The sequence below is a fragment of the Diabrotica undecimpunctata genome, chromosome 3 (assembly GCF_040954645.1).
Source record: "Diabrotica undecimpunctata isolate CICGRU chromosome 3, icDiaUnde3, whole genome shotgun sequence".
NCBI lineage: Eukaryota > Metazoa > Arthropoda > Insecta > Coleoptera > Chrysomelidae > Diabrotica > Diabrotica undecimpunctata.
Window position 1 is genome coordinate 156,317,278 of NC_092805.1, and position 18,646 is coordinate 156,335,923.

At 33.3% G+C, this 18,646-nt stretch overlaps 1 protein-coding gene across 1 annotated transcript in view; it reads left to right on the top strand.

Annotated features, from left to right (window-relative positions):
* The first annotated feature begins 10,708 nt into the window (after positions 1-10,708).
* The window catches only part of LOC140437642 (uncharacterized), a 57,234-nt gene continuing 49,296 nt past the window's right edge, over positions 10,709-18,646 (top strand). The window contains exon 1 of the mRNA XM_072527271.1: positions 10,709-11,002. Coding sequence (XP_072383372.1) covers positions 10,951-11,002 — 52 coding nt within the window. The 5' untranslated portion in view covers positions 10,709-10,950. The remainder of the gene's footprint in view (positions 11,003-18,646) is intronic.

Below are 18,646 nucleotides of genomic sequence, written 5' to 3' on the forward strand. Positions count from 1 at the left end.
GGGAGAGAATTCGATATTTTGGAGCTGGTCATAGGGACGATTATAATAATCTCCTAATAAGGGAACGTTGCGGGCAAAATTCAGAAAAGCTGGGGAGTGTTGAGTAACTTCATGGCGGGCGGTATTAATAGCTTGTTGAATTTTAAAAATTTCTCTATCCCATTCGGAATGTTCGGTAATATAGCTGCGAATAGCGGTACAAATGGTACGATTACTTCTTTCTACGAAGTTGCATTGGGGGGAATAAACGGCAGTGAACCAGATTTTTTGAACTCTGTATTCATGACAAAGATTCTTAAGAATTTTGCTATTAAAATTAGAGGCATTGTCGCATATGATGTGTTGGGGAACACCGAAAGTTAAGAAAACATTATTTTCTAGGAAGTTAGCGACATTCTGAGCGGTAGCTTTGCGTAGGGGTTGTATTAACGTATATTTAGAGAACCAGTCAGTCACGACGAGTAACCAAGAGAAACCTTTTTTACTGCGCGTGAGGGGACCGATAAAATCAATAGCAATTATTTGCCACGGGAACTCGGCTTTCTTCTGATTTCCCATTAAACCCATTTGAGGAACATTTGGAGCTTTCTGTGCTCCACAGACTTGGCAAGAACGAACGTATTTGAGGACGTCTCTCCTCATCTTCGGCCAGTAAAATCTCTCTTTGACCCGGGATAAAGTTTTAAAATAGCCTAAATGGCTACAAGTAGGAGGTTCATGACAGGATTTGAGAACGTCGTGTTTCTGGGGAGAAGGTACTAAAATTTTCCATTCTATTTCGTTAGATTTAAAAGGTAGACAGGTAGGTACATACTTATAAACATATTCATTTTCTACTTTCCATTGGGGGAAGTTATCTGGATTAGCGATAATTTTTGACCGTAAGTTATCATACCAGGGCTCGATTCTATTTAGATCAACATCGAGAGAAGCTAATTCGGGACTTACAGGAGTTTCGTCCAGAGGGACTTGTTCGTGCATTCTACTGAGTGCATCCGGTACTTTATGGCAGGATCCCTTTCGGTGAACAAGAGTAAAGTTATGTTGTTTGAGGCGCATGGCCCAACGACAAAGACGACCAGAGGGATTTTTGAGGGTAGTCAACCAGAGAAGGGAATAGTGGTCAGTGATGACGGTGAACTTGGTTCCTTCAACGTACGGACGAAATTTTTCAATGGCGAAAAGGACGGCAAGGCACTCACGTTCTGTGACAGAGAAATTTCGCTCGGCTTTAGTCAGAGATCGACTAGCGTAACATATAACTTGTTCGCTATCATCTAATTTTTGCGTCAAAACAGCTCCAACTCCAGTGTCACTGGCGTCGGCTTGAACGACGAAGGGTTTCGAAAAATCTGGTTGAACCAGTACGGGGGCAGATACTAAGGCTTGCTTGATTAAGATAAAAGACTTTTCAGCTTCAGGATTCCAAGTAATGGTTTGTTTCTTTTCTTTTCCTTTACCCTTTAGGAGATCGTTTATTGGAGAGACAAGGGTAGAGAAATTTTTAATAAAACGGCGGTACCAAGAGCAAAGTCCAATGAAGCGTTTAATTTCGGTAGTGTTTGTAGGTCTGGGATAGGTTATCATAGCAGATATTTTTTCGGGGTCCGACCGAAGAGAATTATCACCAACGATATAACCGAGAAACTTAAGGGAAGTTTTGAAGAACTCGCATTTATCTACGTTAATGGTAAGATTTGCGTCCTTTAGCTTTTCTTTAACTTTAGAAAGAAGAGAGATATGTTCTTCAAAGGTAGGGGAACATACTATTATATCGTCAAGATAACAAAAAATAAAGGGTTCGAATTCAGGTCCGAAAATTGCATCTACTAGACGTTGTTGTGTTTGTGCTGAATTACACAAACCGAAAGGCATAACGGTAAATTGGAATAACCCTCGACCTACTACGGCGAAAGCAGTTTTTTCACGAGATGATTTTTCCAAGGGGATTTGCCAGAAAGCTTTCTTAAGATCAATAGACGAGATAAATTTTGCACCTCGTAAAAGAGAGAGGATCCTATCGATATTTGGAAGCGGGTAGGTGTCATGTTTAGTGACATCGTTTAAAGTACGACCATCAAAACAAAAACGAAATTCGTCATTTTTCTTCCTAACCAACAAAACGGGTGAACACCAAGAACTACAACTGGGTTCTATCACACCTAGCTGGAGCATTGAATCTAGTTCTTTATTTAAGATATTCGACATATATGGAGACATAGGGAAAGGACGTCGCTTGAATGGTTTTGAGTCGCCTGTATCTATTGTCATTTGAATTTTATTTGTGCGGCCTATACCTTCAGCGCTACTAACTTCGTTAAAGTTATTAATAATTTTGTTCGCTAAGGTACGGTCGGTTGGACTAAGAGATTCTAACGAACAAAGATGCGGGAAGATAGCTTCTGGATTGGCCATAGGAAAAGGATGATTTGGTTTGTCGGACTTAGTATTCCATTGGTTGGTATTAAAATCAATTGAGAGACAAAATTGTTCAGCAAAATTACTTCCAAGGATAAAAGAACACGGTAAAGAAGGCACTACAAGGCATTGAATTACTCTAAAGACATTATCGGCAAGAATAGGTAAATCTATGAGACCAGTTACTTTTTTATTGGAACCGTCTGCTAGAGAAACTGTCGAGTTAACGGATTTATTTATTGGAATTTTATTTTGATTAAGAAAAGCGAGACCTTGTTGTCCGGCACACGTAATGGAACAACCGGTATCCAATAGTACAGTAAAATCTTGATTGTAGATATTTACAGATATGTAGGGTCTTTTATCAGTCTTTTTAGAGATCACAAGGGGACAGACTTTATTATGAGAAGGAAGACGATAGAAGTTTCTAACTTCCGTAAGGTAATTTTTCCACTCATTTTCGGTCAAGCGGTAGGAGTTTCTCTGCGAAAAGTCTCGGTTCTTATTCCATTGTTTTCGCTGACGGGAGTTAAAGGTACTTCGGTGAGATGTAGGAGAACGGTAATCTCGAGGTAAATTATTCTGAATTCTATTTGAAGAATAACTGGAGGATCGGGAGATATCGGACTTTTTGGGATGTCTGGGAATAGAATAGCCGATAGTATTTATTCCGTACGTTAGTTTTTTGGAGGATTACAATTTGTACATTGTGGGAAGGTAACTTGAGATTTTCCACATCGATAACAAAATATTTTCCTCGGACGACGACATTCACGGTGACTGTGTCCTTTGCCTTGGCAATTCCAACACGCAGTGGAAGAGTTTGGCTTAGAAGTTAAGGGAGGTACGTAATTCTTGCCTGAAGAACGGTTCGTGGGAAAGGTATTACTAGAAGAATTGTTTCTAGACTGAAAATGTCTCGGAGGGTTTCTCTGGGCATCCCTTTGGTTTTCTACGCTAGAAATAGAAGGAGGGTCACGTTTGAAAACTGAGGCAGCATTTATTTCGACGGTATTAATGAGAGAAGATAATTGGTCTACGGTATCCACCGTACTAGTGGCTATCATAGTAGAATATTCCGGTAGGAGATTTGAACGAATATAAGAGATTATGGTTTTTTCGGAGGGCTGTCTCGGTAATCTCTTTATTAAATTAAGTATGTCTGCTTGATACAGAACGAAAGGTTCATTTTTTCTTTGCTTACGGCTTTTGATCTGATCCCACAGTTCGTCTTCATAGCCATGCGGAAGGAATGTGAATTTAAGTAATTCGACCAGTTGTGGCCAAGAGGTAAGTTTAGATTTAACGCTGCTAAACCATTTAGCTGCGTTACCTGAGAAAAATTCCACGGCAGATCGGAAAAGTATCGCATCGGGAATATCACGCGATTCAGCAAGATTTTGAATTTTTTCCAAGACACTAAATAGATGCTTAGGATCACCGGAAAATTTAATATTCCAATCACCTACATTGACAGGAGTATTAACATGGACGATAGGGTTAATGGCTGGCATAGGAGCTTGTGAAGTTAAAGGTATATATGCAGGATTCGAGTCGGTAGTGATTATTTTATCATCTAGGTTTGCTTCTAACAGAAGGCAGGTAGAGATAGCTTCGTCTTTAAAATTCGATTCCACAGGTTTCTGTGGATCTGGGGTTAGACGTTGTAGTCTTAGGGAAAGATGCAATAAATGGGCCTTTGTTCTTTTGTAGACAGAATCACTAGGGTTTCCTTCAAATTCAGAAATAAGATTTTCGACTTCGGAAAAGATAGTTTCGATCTGGCTTGATTCATCTTCAAAGATAAGGGGATTTTCCGTTAGATCGATAATCGGAGTGGCTTTCTGAAGGGCTTTCTTAAGGATAGATTTTTTTTCGGAAAGAGTTCTATTTGACTTAATACCTCTGATTTTCAGTTCGTAATCGATCTGATTTACCTTGAGATAAGAGATAACAGAAGAATCCATTTTTAAACTCGTTTAGATAAAAAATAGTCGAGAGAAGAGAAGATACTTATATTTGAAGACTGCGTTGCGGTGCTATTTTTTACCATTTAGCTACCACATTGGACGATATTTTCTTGCTGTTAGCCCCACGTTGGGCGCCATTCTTTTCTGTGTACCCTCTGGATGATCGATTGAAGGTTACACAAAGAACGGTACTAGGCTCGGGCTTCAGTCTGGTAGAGGTATCTTGGTCGGGGTTCTTGTTACAGCTCAAATATCTCGGATCAATTAAAGAAGTACTTACGACACAAAGACAAGAAGTTAGAAGAGAAGATAAGAGATAAGAGAAGAAAAGTTATTTGGGCACCACCCTATTTTTAGAGGAACAGGGAAACCTTAAGGCATAGAGAATACGATAATGAGAAAGATAAGATACAGTTAAGATACGCGAGAATAAAATAAACCGTGAGAGAAAAGATATCTTGATCGTGCGGTACACACTCAATATTTCGACACAGATACACTAATTATACGATAAAACAAATAACATAAATCAGTAAAAATGCCTGAAAGAGATACACCATGCACAATAATATATATTCCTATCATAACAATAAAAATAAAAAGCAAAAAGTTCGTCAACAAAATTATATTGAGGTATATAAAAAAAATACACTATAACAATCTTCACGGCACAGTTAGATGACACGAGATAAGTGATTGATTAATTTATAATCGAATAAAAACAAAAAATATTTTTTTTGGGAAAATAATTCTGCATAACGTAGTATTCTCAAGAATAGAAGAAAGCAAGGGACATTATAATAGTCAATATTCGTCAAACAAATTATTATTATGCCTTGAGAACACTTAAACGTTTACCAAAAATTTTTTTATTGAATGTGATCACCTCAAATCTATATATGAAATTTAACATAAATATACCCTACATTAATATAAAAGAAATGGTCCGTAATTTATACATATATTGTATCGTAGGTTCAAACTCATAATAGTTCGTTCCGTTTAACCATAAACAGCAAGGTCACTAAACTAAACGTTATAAATCAAATTCTTACGGTTTAGGTATCAAAGTTGAGCTTTAGTCAATAAAATTTACTACTCACAATTAATATGCCACAGGTGGATACAGATAGTGGCGTTAGGCCTTCAATAAAGTCACTTGACACTTGGTCCTCGGCAACAGGTAGCTACAGCAACGAATTACGGTTTTCAATCCGTCTCGGGTTGATTTCGGCAGACGAGAAGATAAACAGCCAAACAGGAATAGCACAGGTAATAATCGGTAGTAGAGATGAATGATGAATAATGCACAATGAATAGTGAATATTAAATAATGGCTAATGGCTAATGGCTAATCGTTAATGGCTAATGGTTAATGGTTAATCGGCAAACAGAAGTGACCTCGTTCCTTCGAAGTGGAACACGTCTGTTGGACAAAAGAGAAAATATTTAATATAGGACTCACTGTGTAAAGATAAATAAGGGTGAATTGAAAATCCACTTACCGCCGATTGTCGAAGATAAGACCGCTTGCCACAGGAACCAACTTGGAAATGAATATCGGATTGTGAATTTAGAAGGGCTTAGACAAGCGAAGGTTGAAAATAGGGAAGGGATATTGGCTGAAGGATGCCACGCGAAATTGACATGAAATAACCGGGATATTGGGGTTCATTTTCGTAGCGTTTACCAATAGAAAGTAAAGTTTCTACGAAAAACAACTCTTCTGATTTTCTGAGAAGGTAGCTCGGAGATTTCACAATAGGTCCTTTTTCCTTTGTTATTAGGAAAGATTTTTATGTAGCAAAACAAGATAAAAAGAAGAAGAAACATTTGGCGAAGTTATTTCTTTGTTAAAAAAAGGCGTAACAAAACGAAGGTATGCAGGCATGGGCGGCGTGAAAATAGTTTATTAAAGGGAATAATTTAAAGAAATTATGAACATGCTTCAATAAGACCAATAGTAGTATATGCTGCATAAACATTTATATTAACAGCAAGAGAACAAGAGCAATTTAAAGTTTTTGGGAGGAAGATTACGGATCAAAGAGGGAAAACGAAGAGGATGCAAGACAATAGATGAATCACGAAATACAAGAATGGATGGGTCAAGAGAATATAGTTAGAGCAATAAAAGCACAAAGAATAAGATGTATGGTATTGACACAATGAGAACAAAGAAGAGCAATCCGTTAAGAGTTTTAACGGAATGGATACCACCAGGTAAAAGAACTAGAGGCAGACCTAAACTGAGATGGAGACAACAAGTGGAAGAAGATTTAAGAGTATGGATGCAGGAAGTATGCAAGTCTACTTCAAGCATCAGCAAGAAGCGTCACTACCTGACGTGACAATGGCAAATGCTACCTTACCGTAACGTCATCAAAATAATGATTTTTCTTAAAACCAAAATTATTCAACAAATATATATGTATACAGATCTTCGGAAAACCAGATATCCTTGTTATAAATTAATAAGAAATTAAAAGTTTTAGTGTAATAATGCTCTTCTTTTATCTTCTGACGGTTGTTTCGTATCCACGCAATTTAAAAAACTGGAATCGTAAAAAATAAACCTACATAAATTTAAATAATTTTCGTATTTTCTCATGGTTACTTTCAGGTACCAAATTATTCTTGACAAAATGATTTGGAGGTCGCCAATGTTATTAAAAATGTATTACGAAACGTCCCAAAATTAAGGTCGTCGATAATGTCCTGAAGAACTACACTAATAATTATTAAAATGTGTCGTCGTCATTCATTTAGCATACGAACTAATGGACTCCAGCTTAATGCAAGAATTTCTTGCAAAACATTACAGGGTGTTGGTATTTCAGATTTAAAAAATTAAAATTCTATATATTTTTCTATCTGTATCTTTTAAAATAACCTATTGGCCTGTGACATAGAGTGCGAAACAAAAGAACAAACGTTTTAGTTTTCTTCTTAACATATCATACTAGATCTGTTATGTTTTGGGTGAGAAGCATACAAACGAAGAGAAAATGTAGTATATGCTAGTGGTAGCGTAACCATCTACACTCATTCATCCATCGATACAGAAATTTCGCAATTCCTATCAAAGGGCCTATAAAAATTGAACTTGTGTAATAAATATATGCATTCCACCTACACAAAACCCAAGCAATAATGAAATTGCAGATTTGATAAAACAAATACCATTACCTCGTCTAATACTTGGAGATTTTGATACACATATTTACATATTGGGATCAAAAAATACTCCATTAGGTCGTAGAATTGAAATAATGTTCGACAATTTTCAGTTAAACCTACTAAATGATAGAAGAAATACTCGTTTTGACATTTCAACTGGTAAATCCTTTGCTATAGACCTTTCAATATGTGATCCAGCATTATCAGCTACTTTATCATGGGATTTACATTCTGATTTAACTGATAGTGACCACTCTCCGATTGTAATATCAAATCCTGACACTATACAATACTCTTGTAATATTCTAAAATGAAATATCAAAAACGCAAATTTGCAAGACTATTATAATCTAGTTTTAAATGAAATTGAAATGAAACATTACATGAAATTTTAAAATCAAATAATAATATTGATAATCAAATTCAAGAGTTTTCGAATTTATTTTTAAATGACTCCGAAAAAGCCGTTGGTAAAATGAATTCCAAACAATTAAACTCATTAGTCAATTGGTGAAATTCTGAATGTTAAGAAGCTATTAAACGTTCAAAAACAGCATTAAAACGATTACTATTTAAATGTGAATAAGCCACAATTAAAGGTTAAAGTACGTTTATTGACGTTTCAATTTCCACTTCGGAAATCGTTTTCCGAAGTGCAAATTCAAACAAGAGTAGCCGTTTGCAAATATTTCTGTTTATTTGCTAACCCTTTTTCCAGCCTAGTAATTGATCAGTTCCCCCTTTCAATCCCCCATAAGCAATTTATATTGTTACAAGTGACACCCAATGTGGTAGGTAAATTAAATTGCTTCAAGTTCTTGATTATGGGTTTTACATCTAGATGTGGAATGCTTCTGGTTTCTACAGCTTTCTACTTCATTACCAGCAATTCCAATATGTAAAGGAATCCACAAAGTAGGCATTTATATTCATAGTTTGCAGTTATTTTAATGCTGGTTTAATAAATAACAAACTTGGATATCTAGGAACTTATTTAAAGCAGTTACAGAACTTAGGGAATCCATAATAATGACAGGGATGTTGATACTATTTTCTACCACAAAATTTATTGCATGGAGGATAGCGGTTAATTCGGCTGTGTAAATGGATGTTATTTTGGGGAGTTTAATAAATATTTTTGTTTTATTAAACATAAATGCTGCTCCCACTCCCTCTTTTGTTTTAGAGGCATGGGTATATATAAGATTACGGTTTCTGTATGTCTCGAGTTCTTGGAGGACATATTGATATAATACTTTGGGATGCTTATCTGCTTTTTTATGTATGAAGAGTTTGGTATTGATAGTTGGGATGGCAACAGTGGGATGGAAACAGTTCAAGGAGGAACAGTATTGACGTTTAACAGTGAAAACAGTAGATATATGGAGATTTGAATTCAAGTTCTATTTACCATTTCATAAAAAGGAAGATTAGGCCTAGTATTGTTGTAAAAATATTCCTAAAACGGTATAAGTTTATTGGTTAGCAGGATTCATAGGATTGGTCTGTATTGATGTCGCATATGTTACTGAAAGTTGTTTTCTTCCAAATTCCAGGTTAACTTCTCCAGCTTTACAGTGTAAACTTTCGGTAGGGCTAGTGTAAAAGGCATCTAGTATGGTTCGCAGAGCACTATTTTGTATACGATCGAGTGGTTTTATCAAATATGGTTTTGCTGAATCGTAAATAATACAAGCTTAACCGAGTTTGAACCTGATTAATGACTTTTACATAAGAGTCAGAATTTTACTATCTGCTCCCCTTGTTGTGTGCAACAGTTTTCATAATGTTAGGTGCAGATTGAAGTACTTTTTAGATCATGAATGTATTGATTCCAGCTTAATCTGTTGTCAAATGTCATGCCTAAACATTTATTTTTCTCAACATATTTTATTTCTCTATTAAATAGTTTTAATTTTGGAGTGATATAACTTCTTTTTTTTTTTGAAAATAACATAACCTTTGATTTTGTGGTTAATTATTGAAGACCGCTAGAATTTGTACATGATTCGAGATTCCGTAGTATTTATTTGGGGCCTTTAGAGTTTTATTATTTGTCCCCTTAACAAAAATGATTAAATCATCAGTAAAGAGTCTAGCTTTTACTCGTAAGTCACAAGTGGAGATAATATTATTTATTGCAATAAGAAATAGAGAGACGTTAAATTAAATCCTTGGGGAAATCTGGAAGAAGAACATCGCTTGAGAATATTTTAAAGCTATTAGCTAGAATATTGACTACGTCTAAAGGGGAAGTTTATATTTTTTCTAAGAATATGGTTTGAGGTATTTTTTCCGGATATCTTTCATACCATTTGCCACACTTTATTAATTGGTGTAGATAAATTTAATTCTGAAATAAACTTTTTCCTCGATTCACTCGTTAACTTCTTATAATGGTGAATCTAGCTCGAGCTTTTAGTCGTTTGAATTCTGATTTATTTTCAAGTGTATCATATTTTCTAAATCGTTTTAATGCTGTTCTAAAGCTATTTTCTTGTGGCGTTTTAAAGTAATTACTATTTAAATGGGAATAAGCCACAATTAAAGGTTGAAATAGACATTAAAGGACAGAAAGAGAAAGAAAAGAAAGACAGAGGGCGCCAACTACTTTTTGAAGAAAAAATAGTAAAAACCAAACTGGAGGTAAAGGAATTATAAATTAATTAAGATGTGACGTTTATAACGTTACAAACCAATAAAGGAAAAATAAATCATGATGGTGATGTTACGTTAATTTAATTGAAATTTTTAAAAATAGAATTATATAAAGATAAAGATGGCAAGCAAGTATTTAGAATAAGTAATCTATTTGTTTTTTTTTATTCTATTTCCCAACCAGTGTTAGGTAAAATGCGTGATTTAAAATACAAGAATTCAAGCAAAGTATAAGAATTGATCAATTCATTAATAAATAATCTATGCTAATAGATGTAAATTGTATTAGATAAATATCAAATTATAATTTAAAGTTGAACTCCTGTAGATCTTGCGATTTTTTACGATAACATAAAAACCGAAGAATGTACTTTGAGTTAAATCCATTAAAATGTTATCAGAAAAATTTAAAACATATTAATTAAGCATCAAAAAGAGAAATTTATATTCTAAACGAAAACATTCCACACCTAATTAATAAAACTGCTTTGACAAATAATCGGTCGAGCCGAATCCTCTTAACGCGTTCGATTTGTCTACTGACTGAATGCCGAAAGTCGGGAAGGCATCAAGACGCAACACCAGAAACCCATCTTAAGTTAATGTTTCCCATAGGCAGAGGGTACTTAAACTAATTTGGACTTGTCAGAGTGTAAGTTTCTGCAGTTTATGTTGGGACAGTTTTAGAAATAGTGCGTCGGAGTGAGTATTAAATGCGCGCGACATGAAGACCGGGGTGATTGTTATTTTTGTGGTTTTCTGTTTTTGTAAAGCAGGTACGTTTATTTTTTTATTCGGTGTTATATTAAAATAAATTAGTGTAGATTATATATTATACCAATTTTTCGTCTTCCGTCTGTATTTTTGGCTCATAACTTGCATTTTCCTTAGTTCTTCGCTGCTGTTTAATAATTCATCTTATTCCAATACATTTTTTGCCTATGTAACAAATACTATTACACTTAATTGGAAATTTATATTCTGTATTTCAGAATAAAAATTTTTTTTCTGTATAATCTTAAATTTTTTAATTTTTCGACAGCATTTTCCTTTAATTTCATTAATTTATGTTTTATTTTTCTTATCTGTTAGCTTTTTTTAGAATATTTTGTGCATTATTCTCATTTCCGTTTTACATAAGATTTATTGGCCCAGTTTGAACTATTTTCTTTTCGTGTTTTCTCTCCCATTAGCGTTTATATATATATATATATATATATATATATATATATATATATATATATATATATCATCATCATATAACGGGGGTCCTACGGCGATTGTCGCTTCCCGCATTTCAGCCTCCATGTTTTCCTATCTCTCCAATCTCCCTCTTCTAAGCCTCTAGATTGCATTGTTTTTGTAATTTCTCTTCTCCAGGAATTTGGTGGTCTTCCCCTTTTCCTTCTTTCTGGCGGAACATACATTAAGGCTTTCTTTGGCCACCGCTCCTCCTCCATTCTCATCACGTGACCATACCATTGTAATTGCCTTCCTTGTATTCTATCTGAAAGAGTATCTCTAATTCCTGTACGGTTTCGTATTTCCTCATTCCTGATTCTTTCCATTCTCGATACTCGACATGACCTTCTAAGATAATCCATTTCCACAACGTCTACTTTATCTCGTTCATTCTGTGTCATCGTCCAACATTCAGCACCATATGTGGTAATTGGTTCTACAATTGCTCTGTATACGCGAAGTTTGGTATGCATCTTTATTTTATTAGACCACAGTAATGAATTCAGTATTCGGATGCATTTTTTCTCTTGGGTTATTCGGTTTTGTACATCTATCTTAACTCTACCATCTGCTGATATGATGCTTCCTAGATATTTATACTGGTTGCAGCCTTTTATAACTGCGTTTTCAAGCCTCAGATCTGTGGTATTTCCTCCAATTTTTAAATATTCTGTTTTGCCTATGTTTACAGTAAGCCCCCATTTGGCATATTCCTCAAATAATTTTCGATTCATATAATTTATATCTTCCTCATCGGTTGCAACCACCACCTGATCATCTGCAAATAACAATGTATACAGAGTTTTTTGTCCCACTTCGATGCCCATAAATCTACATTTATTTCTCCAATTCCTCAATGCTTCTTGGACGTATATTTTAAAGAGTGTCGGTGACAAACAGCATCCTTGCTTTAGGCCTTATATATATATATATACATATATATATATATATATATATATATATATATATATATATATAAATATATATATATATATATACAGGGTGTCCCAGACTAATTTACCCACGCTATATCTCTTAAATGAATGGAGATTTTCGAATGGGATATACACTTTAGTATGGCGTAGAAAAAAATCATCCTCTAAATATTCATCCCTTAGTTACAACCCCTAAATTTAATTTTTTTAATGGCACCATGTATATTATTTATAGTTTTGGATGTGGTCTATTCAAGTATCGTCTATTCAACAGATTTATTAAAAATAAAATCGGTTTGTAAATAGTCAAGAAATCAATTTATTTTTTATTTTTGTTAATTAAGTGTCCCAGACTAATTTATCCAGGCTATATTTATTAACAAAATAGAGATTTTTTAAAGGGACAAAAACTGGTCTGTTCCATTTGTAATACACTTTAATATAGCAAAGAAAAAAAAATGAAAAGGAATATCTTCTAGCTTCTAGAGGAATATTTTCTTGACGCTCATGTCGGCTCATGAAGAGGAATATCTTCTAGCAAATCGGGTAAAATGTTTTCTAAAAAGTCTAAATATCGAACACCTGTTAAAAAAGTAAGGACCTACAACACGGCCATTAAATAAACCGCACCACACATTTATACCCCAAATATTCTGAAATCTTGTTTCCATCATCCAATGTGGGTTGACGGGAGACCAATAATTGGAATTGTGACGGTTGACAACACCATTATAGTGAAATCTAGCCTCATCAGTCCACAATATTTTTGATAAAAAAAGTGGATCATCACTGATTTTTAACATTATTTTTGCAATAAACTCAAGACGTCTTTGGTCATCACCAGGCTGTAATCCTTGAACTAGGTGCACTTTAAAAGGATGGTACTTAAAATCTTTGAGAATTCTATGCACGGAACTTTTTGGAATGCCACATTCACTGGCGAGGGTTCTAACAGACACCTTGGGATTAAAATTAACATATGCTAGTACATTAATAAGGTTTTGGTTACATCTTACTGTGCGTTCAATTGTACCTCTTTTATTATTAGGAAAATGTCCCTGTCTAAGTGATCGTTCCAAATTCTTAAAGGTTTTTTCGCTTGGAATGTGTCGATTTGGAAACCTTTCTTGATATAATTGTCGGGAAATTCTCCTATTTTTTAAGCATTCTCCATAACTCAAAATGACATCAACGTACTCGTCAGGCGAAAATAAATAAGGCATATTGAAACGTTATAGATACACAATTACAACAAATATAATTATTACTGGTCTAATACCAAACGTCAAAAATAATACTTGTTGATTTGACAGATCAAATCATGGCAACCTGAATTAAGGAAATATCCAAGACGTAAAATAACCGCAAAAGTTTTTCAAATATTGTGACTTTATTATAAGAGATTTTTTTGTTAATTTTTGCACTCTTAATTTTGCACACTGGAAGAAAACGTATGCTCCTACAAAGACCAAATTTTGAAAAATTAAAAATAATGTTTAAATATAAAGAGTATGTACTTCGTAAGAAGTTATACTACCTAGTTAAAATAGTAAAATTTTCAGTGATAATTTTTCGACTGTTCTAACAACCATTCAAATTTCGTCATTTTGTGTCATGTGGAACAATTTCACCCAATCATGTCAAAATTAGACTGATAATTGCATTCAGTGCAATTTTCAATCCCTATGACAACACGATCGAGTTTGACAACTTCATCCAAATAAATTTCAAAATGTCACGTTTCGGCAATGAGAATGTTTAAAGTATAAATGCGCTAATCAAAGAAAAAATTCCCAGAAATACAACCTACAGTCACAAATATATTTGGGGAATATTCATTTTTTTTTCGAAAAATTATCCGCCGAATATCCCTCGGACATTGATGAATGCCTCATAATTTCATGACAAATTTCTCAAGCTCGTTGCTTGGTAACAGCACTCAGCCTTCGGCTTCGTGCTGTTACCAAGGAACGAGCTTTCGATTGTCATGAAATTATCTCGTCTGTTATCAATGTCCTAGGGATATTACTACTGATAATAAAGCATAATATTTCTTTTCTATTCTATTTTTTAAGGCTATCTTGATTAATTTAACAAAAATAAAAATTAAACTGATATTTTCTTGATACCTTACAAAACCATTTGATTTTTAAAAAATCGATTGAATAGACGATAGAAGACCACATCCAAAACTATAAAAAATGTACAGGGTGCCATTAAAAAATTTAAGTTAAGAGTTGTAACTAAAAGATGAATATTTAGGGGATGATGTTTTCTACGCCATATTAAAGTGTATTACAAGTAGAATAGATCACTTTTTGTCCCATTCGAAAATCTTTATTCGTTTAAGAGATATAGCGTGGGTAAATTAGTGTGGGACACCCTGTATATATATATATATATAAATATATATATATATATATATATATATATATATATATATAATATCTACTAATGATGAAATATTATCAGCCTCTTACTCCCAAACCTTGTTCTAACTTCTCTAGAGTTAGGTTTAGAGTTCATGTATTTAAACAGAAAAAGATTTATTACAAAGTAAAGGTAAGCAGTTCAGTGGATGTTCTACAATGTGCCATATATTCTTCTTAGCAGTAAAAACAATGTTTTAGAAGATATTTTTGAAGTTATACTTCTATACGCGCGCTCCACGTTGGAAATTTGTATGGGAGCGAATCTGTGAAATCATTACATATGTAAGATAATGAGTAAGAGAGAGACAGAAGATATATTTTCTCTCTCTTCCTCTCTCGAATATAAAAATGTCCCTTTTGTATATATAATTTAATATTATATATATTATATAAAGATATATATACATATAATATTATACATATAATAAAATATTTATTAATATTATTATTTATGTGATGTGTTTTGTATTATTTATTAAATGTTCATAATTATATTAGTCTTTTGTATTTCAAAATAATAATCTCAATAAATCACTGTATGATCCAGAACTGTCAATTTTGAAATACGTTTATGTCATGTCCTCGGTAGTATAGAAGTAAGCATCCCCGCCTGTCACCTGAGACCGGGGTTCGATTCCCAGTCGGGGAGGACTTTTTTATTAATATTATTACATTATTGTCATTTTTAAATACTTATGGATATTGCATTTTAATTTGTATTGTATTATTATATGGAATTATGTTGCACTGTATTGTAGTGTATTTTTTTATGTATATTATTGTCATTTTTAAATACTTACGAATATTGCAATTTAATTTGTATTGCATTATTATATTAATAACAAAATAAACAATGAATTTTACTGCAGAGTATCTGTAAAAAATTTTTGCATTCAACTCCTTTCATACATATATGAAAATAAAAATATACATTTTCATCAAAATATTGAGTCAATCCTTCATTGTTAGTAAGTTGTTATTAATTCTGTTTCTCTTTTTGCTATGTCTTACCTATAGAATTACATATGTAATGATTGTGCAGATTGACTCCCAAATAAATTTGTAACGGCGAATGCGTGTATAGAAGTGTAACTTCCACCGGCAGTCCCACTGGACTGCCACACCCGTTTTTTTATAACTTTATAGAAACTACTATAGCTTAGCTGTTTAATACTTTTTGGTAAAATATTGTAATAGTTACAATTTTTATTGGCAATTTTTATCTAAAAGACGTAATTGTACAGCGATTTGTTCGTAAGTAGTAACAGTTTCGCGTATTGTGAAAGTGAACATAAGACTGCTTTATTCAATGGGCACGTTTTCTATGAATTTCAGTTAGAACTTGAAATATCAACAGAGTAGGTAGCGGCATAATTTTGAATTTGATAAAGAAAGGTCGGGAGTGTTCTTGATAACTAACCCCTGCTAAAATCCTGATAGCTTTCTTTTGCACTCTAAAAATTTTAAGTGCATTTGTTGAATTGCCCCATATGATTAAGCCATAATTTAGGTGAGAGTGGAATAAAGAAAAATATGTAATTTTTAATGTTTCAAAGTTGCAACCTTTGCTAATTGACGGATAACAAATAATGAACTTGATAGCTTTTTCTTTAGTTGTATGTTCATTATGTAAATTACTAGTAGATATAACCAAATTTTGTGTTTCATCAGATTTAAGTTTTAGTTTTTTTGGAGCAAACTATATACTAGATTTGGTAGAAACTTTCTTTTAAGACATTTTTAGATCATTATTTTTTTTTCCTGATATAACGTATGTCGTATCATCTGCGAATTATACGGATTTATATGGAGATATGAATTTAGACAAATCGTTGACATAAATAATAAACAAAACAGGTTTTAGGATCGAAAAATGTGGGACTCCATGTTTTACGGATAGAAAATCGGAGAGATGGCCTTTAGACACTATCGCCTGATGTCTGCGACATAGATAAGAAGGTATAAGCTTAAGAGGGATACCTATGATTCCATAGTAATTTAATTTGTGGAGCAACTGAGTTCTCTAGTTTAAAACAAGCTCTCATCCAAAACGGTTTTCGCGAAAATCACATTAATAGGAGCATCCACAGACATCAATCTCCCACTCAGTCTCAAAGTCTCAGATCCTCATCATATGAAAGCTTTTCTTTCTTACATCAAAGGTGTCACAGACAAAATCGACAAAATTTTTAAGTCAATAGGAATAAAGACAATATTTACTCTCCAAGAAAAACTTTCATCCCTTGTCCGGTCAATCAGACAACTTCCAAATGAAGAAGACAGAGTTTATGAAATTACTTGTGCAGACTATATAAGTCAAACACATCGTAGAATTAAAAAAGAATTTATGAACATTCCATTTCTGTTCACAATTCCGGTTCAATTTCAGCTCTATGTCAACACTATCTTTATACAAGTCACAAAATTGATTTGGAGAAAACTCCAGAATCCGCTTTTATAAATCAAGAAGCCATAGAAATTGAAAAAGGCCAAATTGTCTTAATAAAAGAGATGATGTCACGCGGTTACCTTCGACATGGAGACCTCTCATAAAGAAAATATCGTTCTTATCGTGGGTTGATAACTTATTAACATGAATAGAGAAACAGCACATAATCAAAATATATCAATTCATTCATTATCTCTGAATTTTACCAAATAAATTGTTGCCAATTTCTTAAAATAGAATAGATTGTAACTTTTAATCATTCCTTTTTCTGATCCATGACCTCATTAGTACGTCAGTTTATTCCAGATAGTATGCCAATTGTTCGTTAATGATCATTATCAACAAATCTGTGCATTTTATTCTATTGTTTGTATAAATATCATTATATTTATCTATCAACGAAACCGCAAATTCCTTGCTTTTGAAAATAATTCTGTAATCTAAAATTGTGTGTATACAGTAGTACAAATAAAACCACAATGATTATACAGTTTTGCTAATAACAGAAATAAATAATCAAAATAACGAAAAACTATAATATTGTAAAGTTACAATAATGATATATGTATATTAATATTCAGCATAAATACAATATTTGCATAAAATTGTTCCTTAATTTATTAACTTTCATCAAGTGCATCACTTGCCTGTTACTATCCATCCCTATTATATGACCGAATTTTTTCTCCTTTATTGTGTCAAGCAACGATTTAATTTTTAGCCTGTTTCTTATTTATTATTTATTTCTGAGTCTGTCCTTTTTGTACTTATCGTTCTTCTGAGGTATTTCATCTCTGGTGCTTGCATCTTCTGCTTAAAATCCAGTTTTCAGGTCTATATGTCAATGTTGGCCTATATTTAGGTTGGTTATTTAAATTTTTTTAACATTTATAAATATACGAGTATAAACTTATGTGTCATCCTTATTCTTTATTAACCACACGTTTATTAGCCAGTTAAATATACAATCTTCTTGATTCATTCCATAAGATACATCTTTTCCAAAAATGCGCTAGTCTAGGAAACACATAACATCTGTAACCAACTATATTCTGCTAACATAACAGTCATAATGATCTGGACTTTATCTCATATTGGTATATTGGGAAATAAAAAGCACGTTCTTCTGACTCAGCCTTCAAAGAGCATCATACGGACCTTTTCATAGAACATACAGGATCTTATCGTTTACCACGTCGTCTACTCACGGTATTACGGCCATTATTCATCTGAAGAAATTCCATTATCCAAAAAATAATCTGGAATCATGCCTAAAGAAAATAATATTCTATTCCAGATCCCAGTTCAACAGTCCTCTGCATCAAACCAGTCGATAAATTTGGTGCCTAGGAGTGATATGTT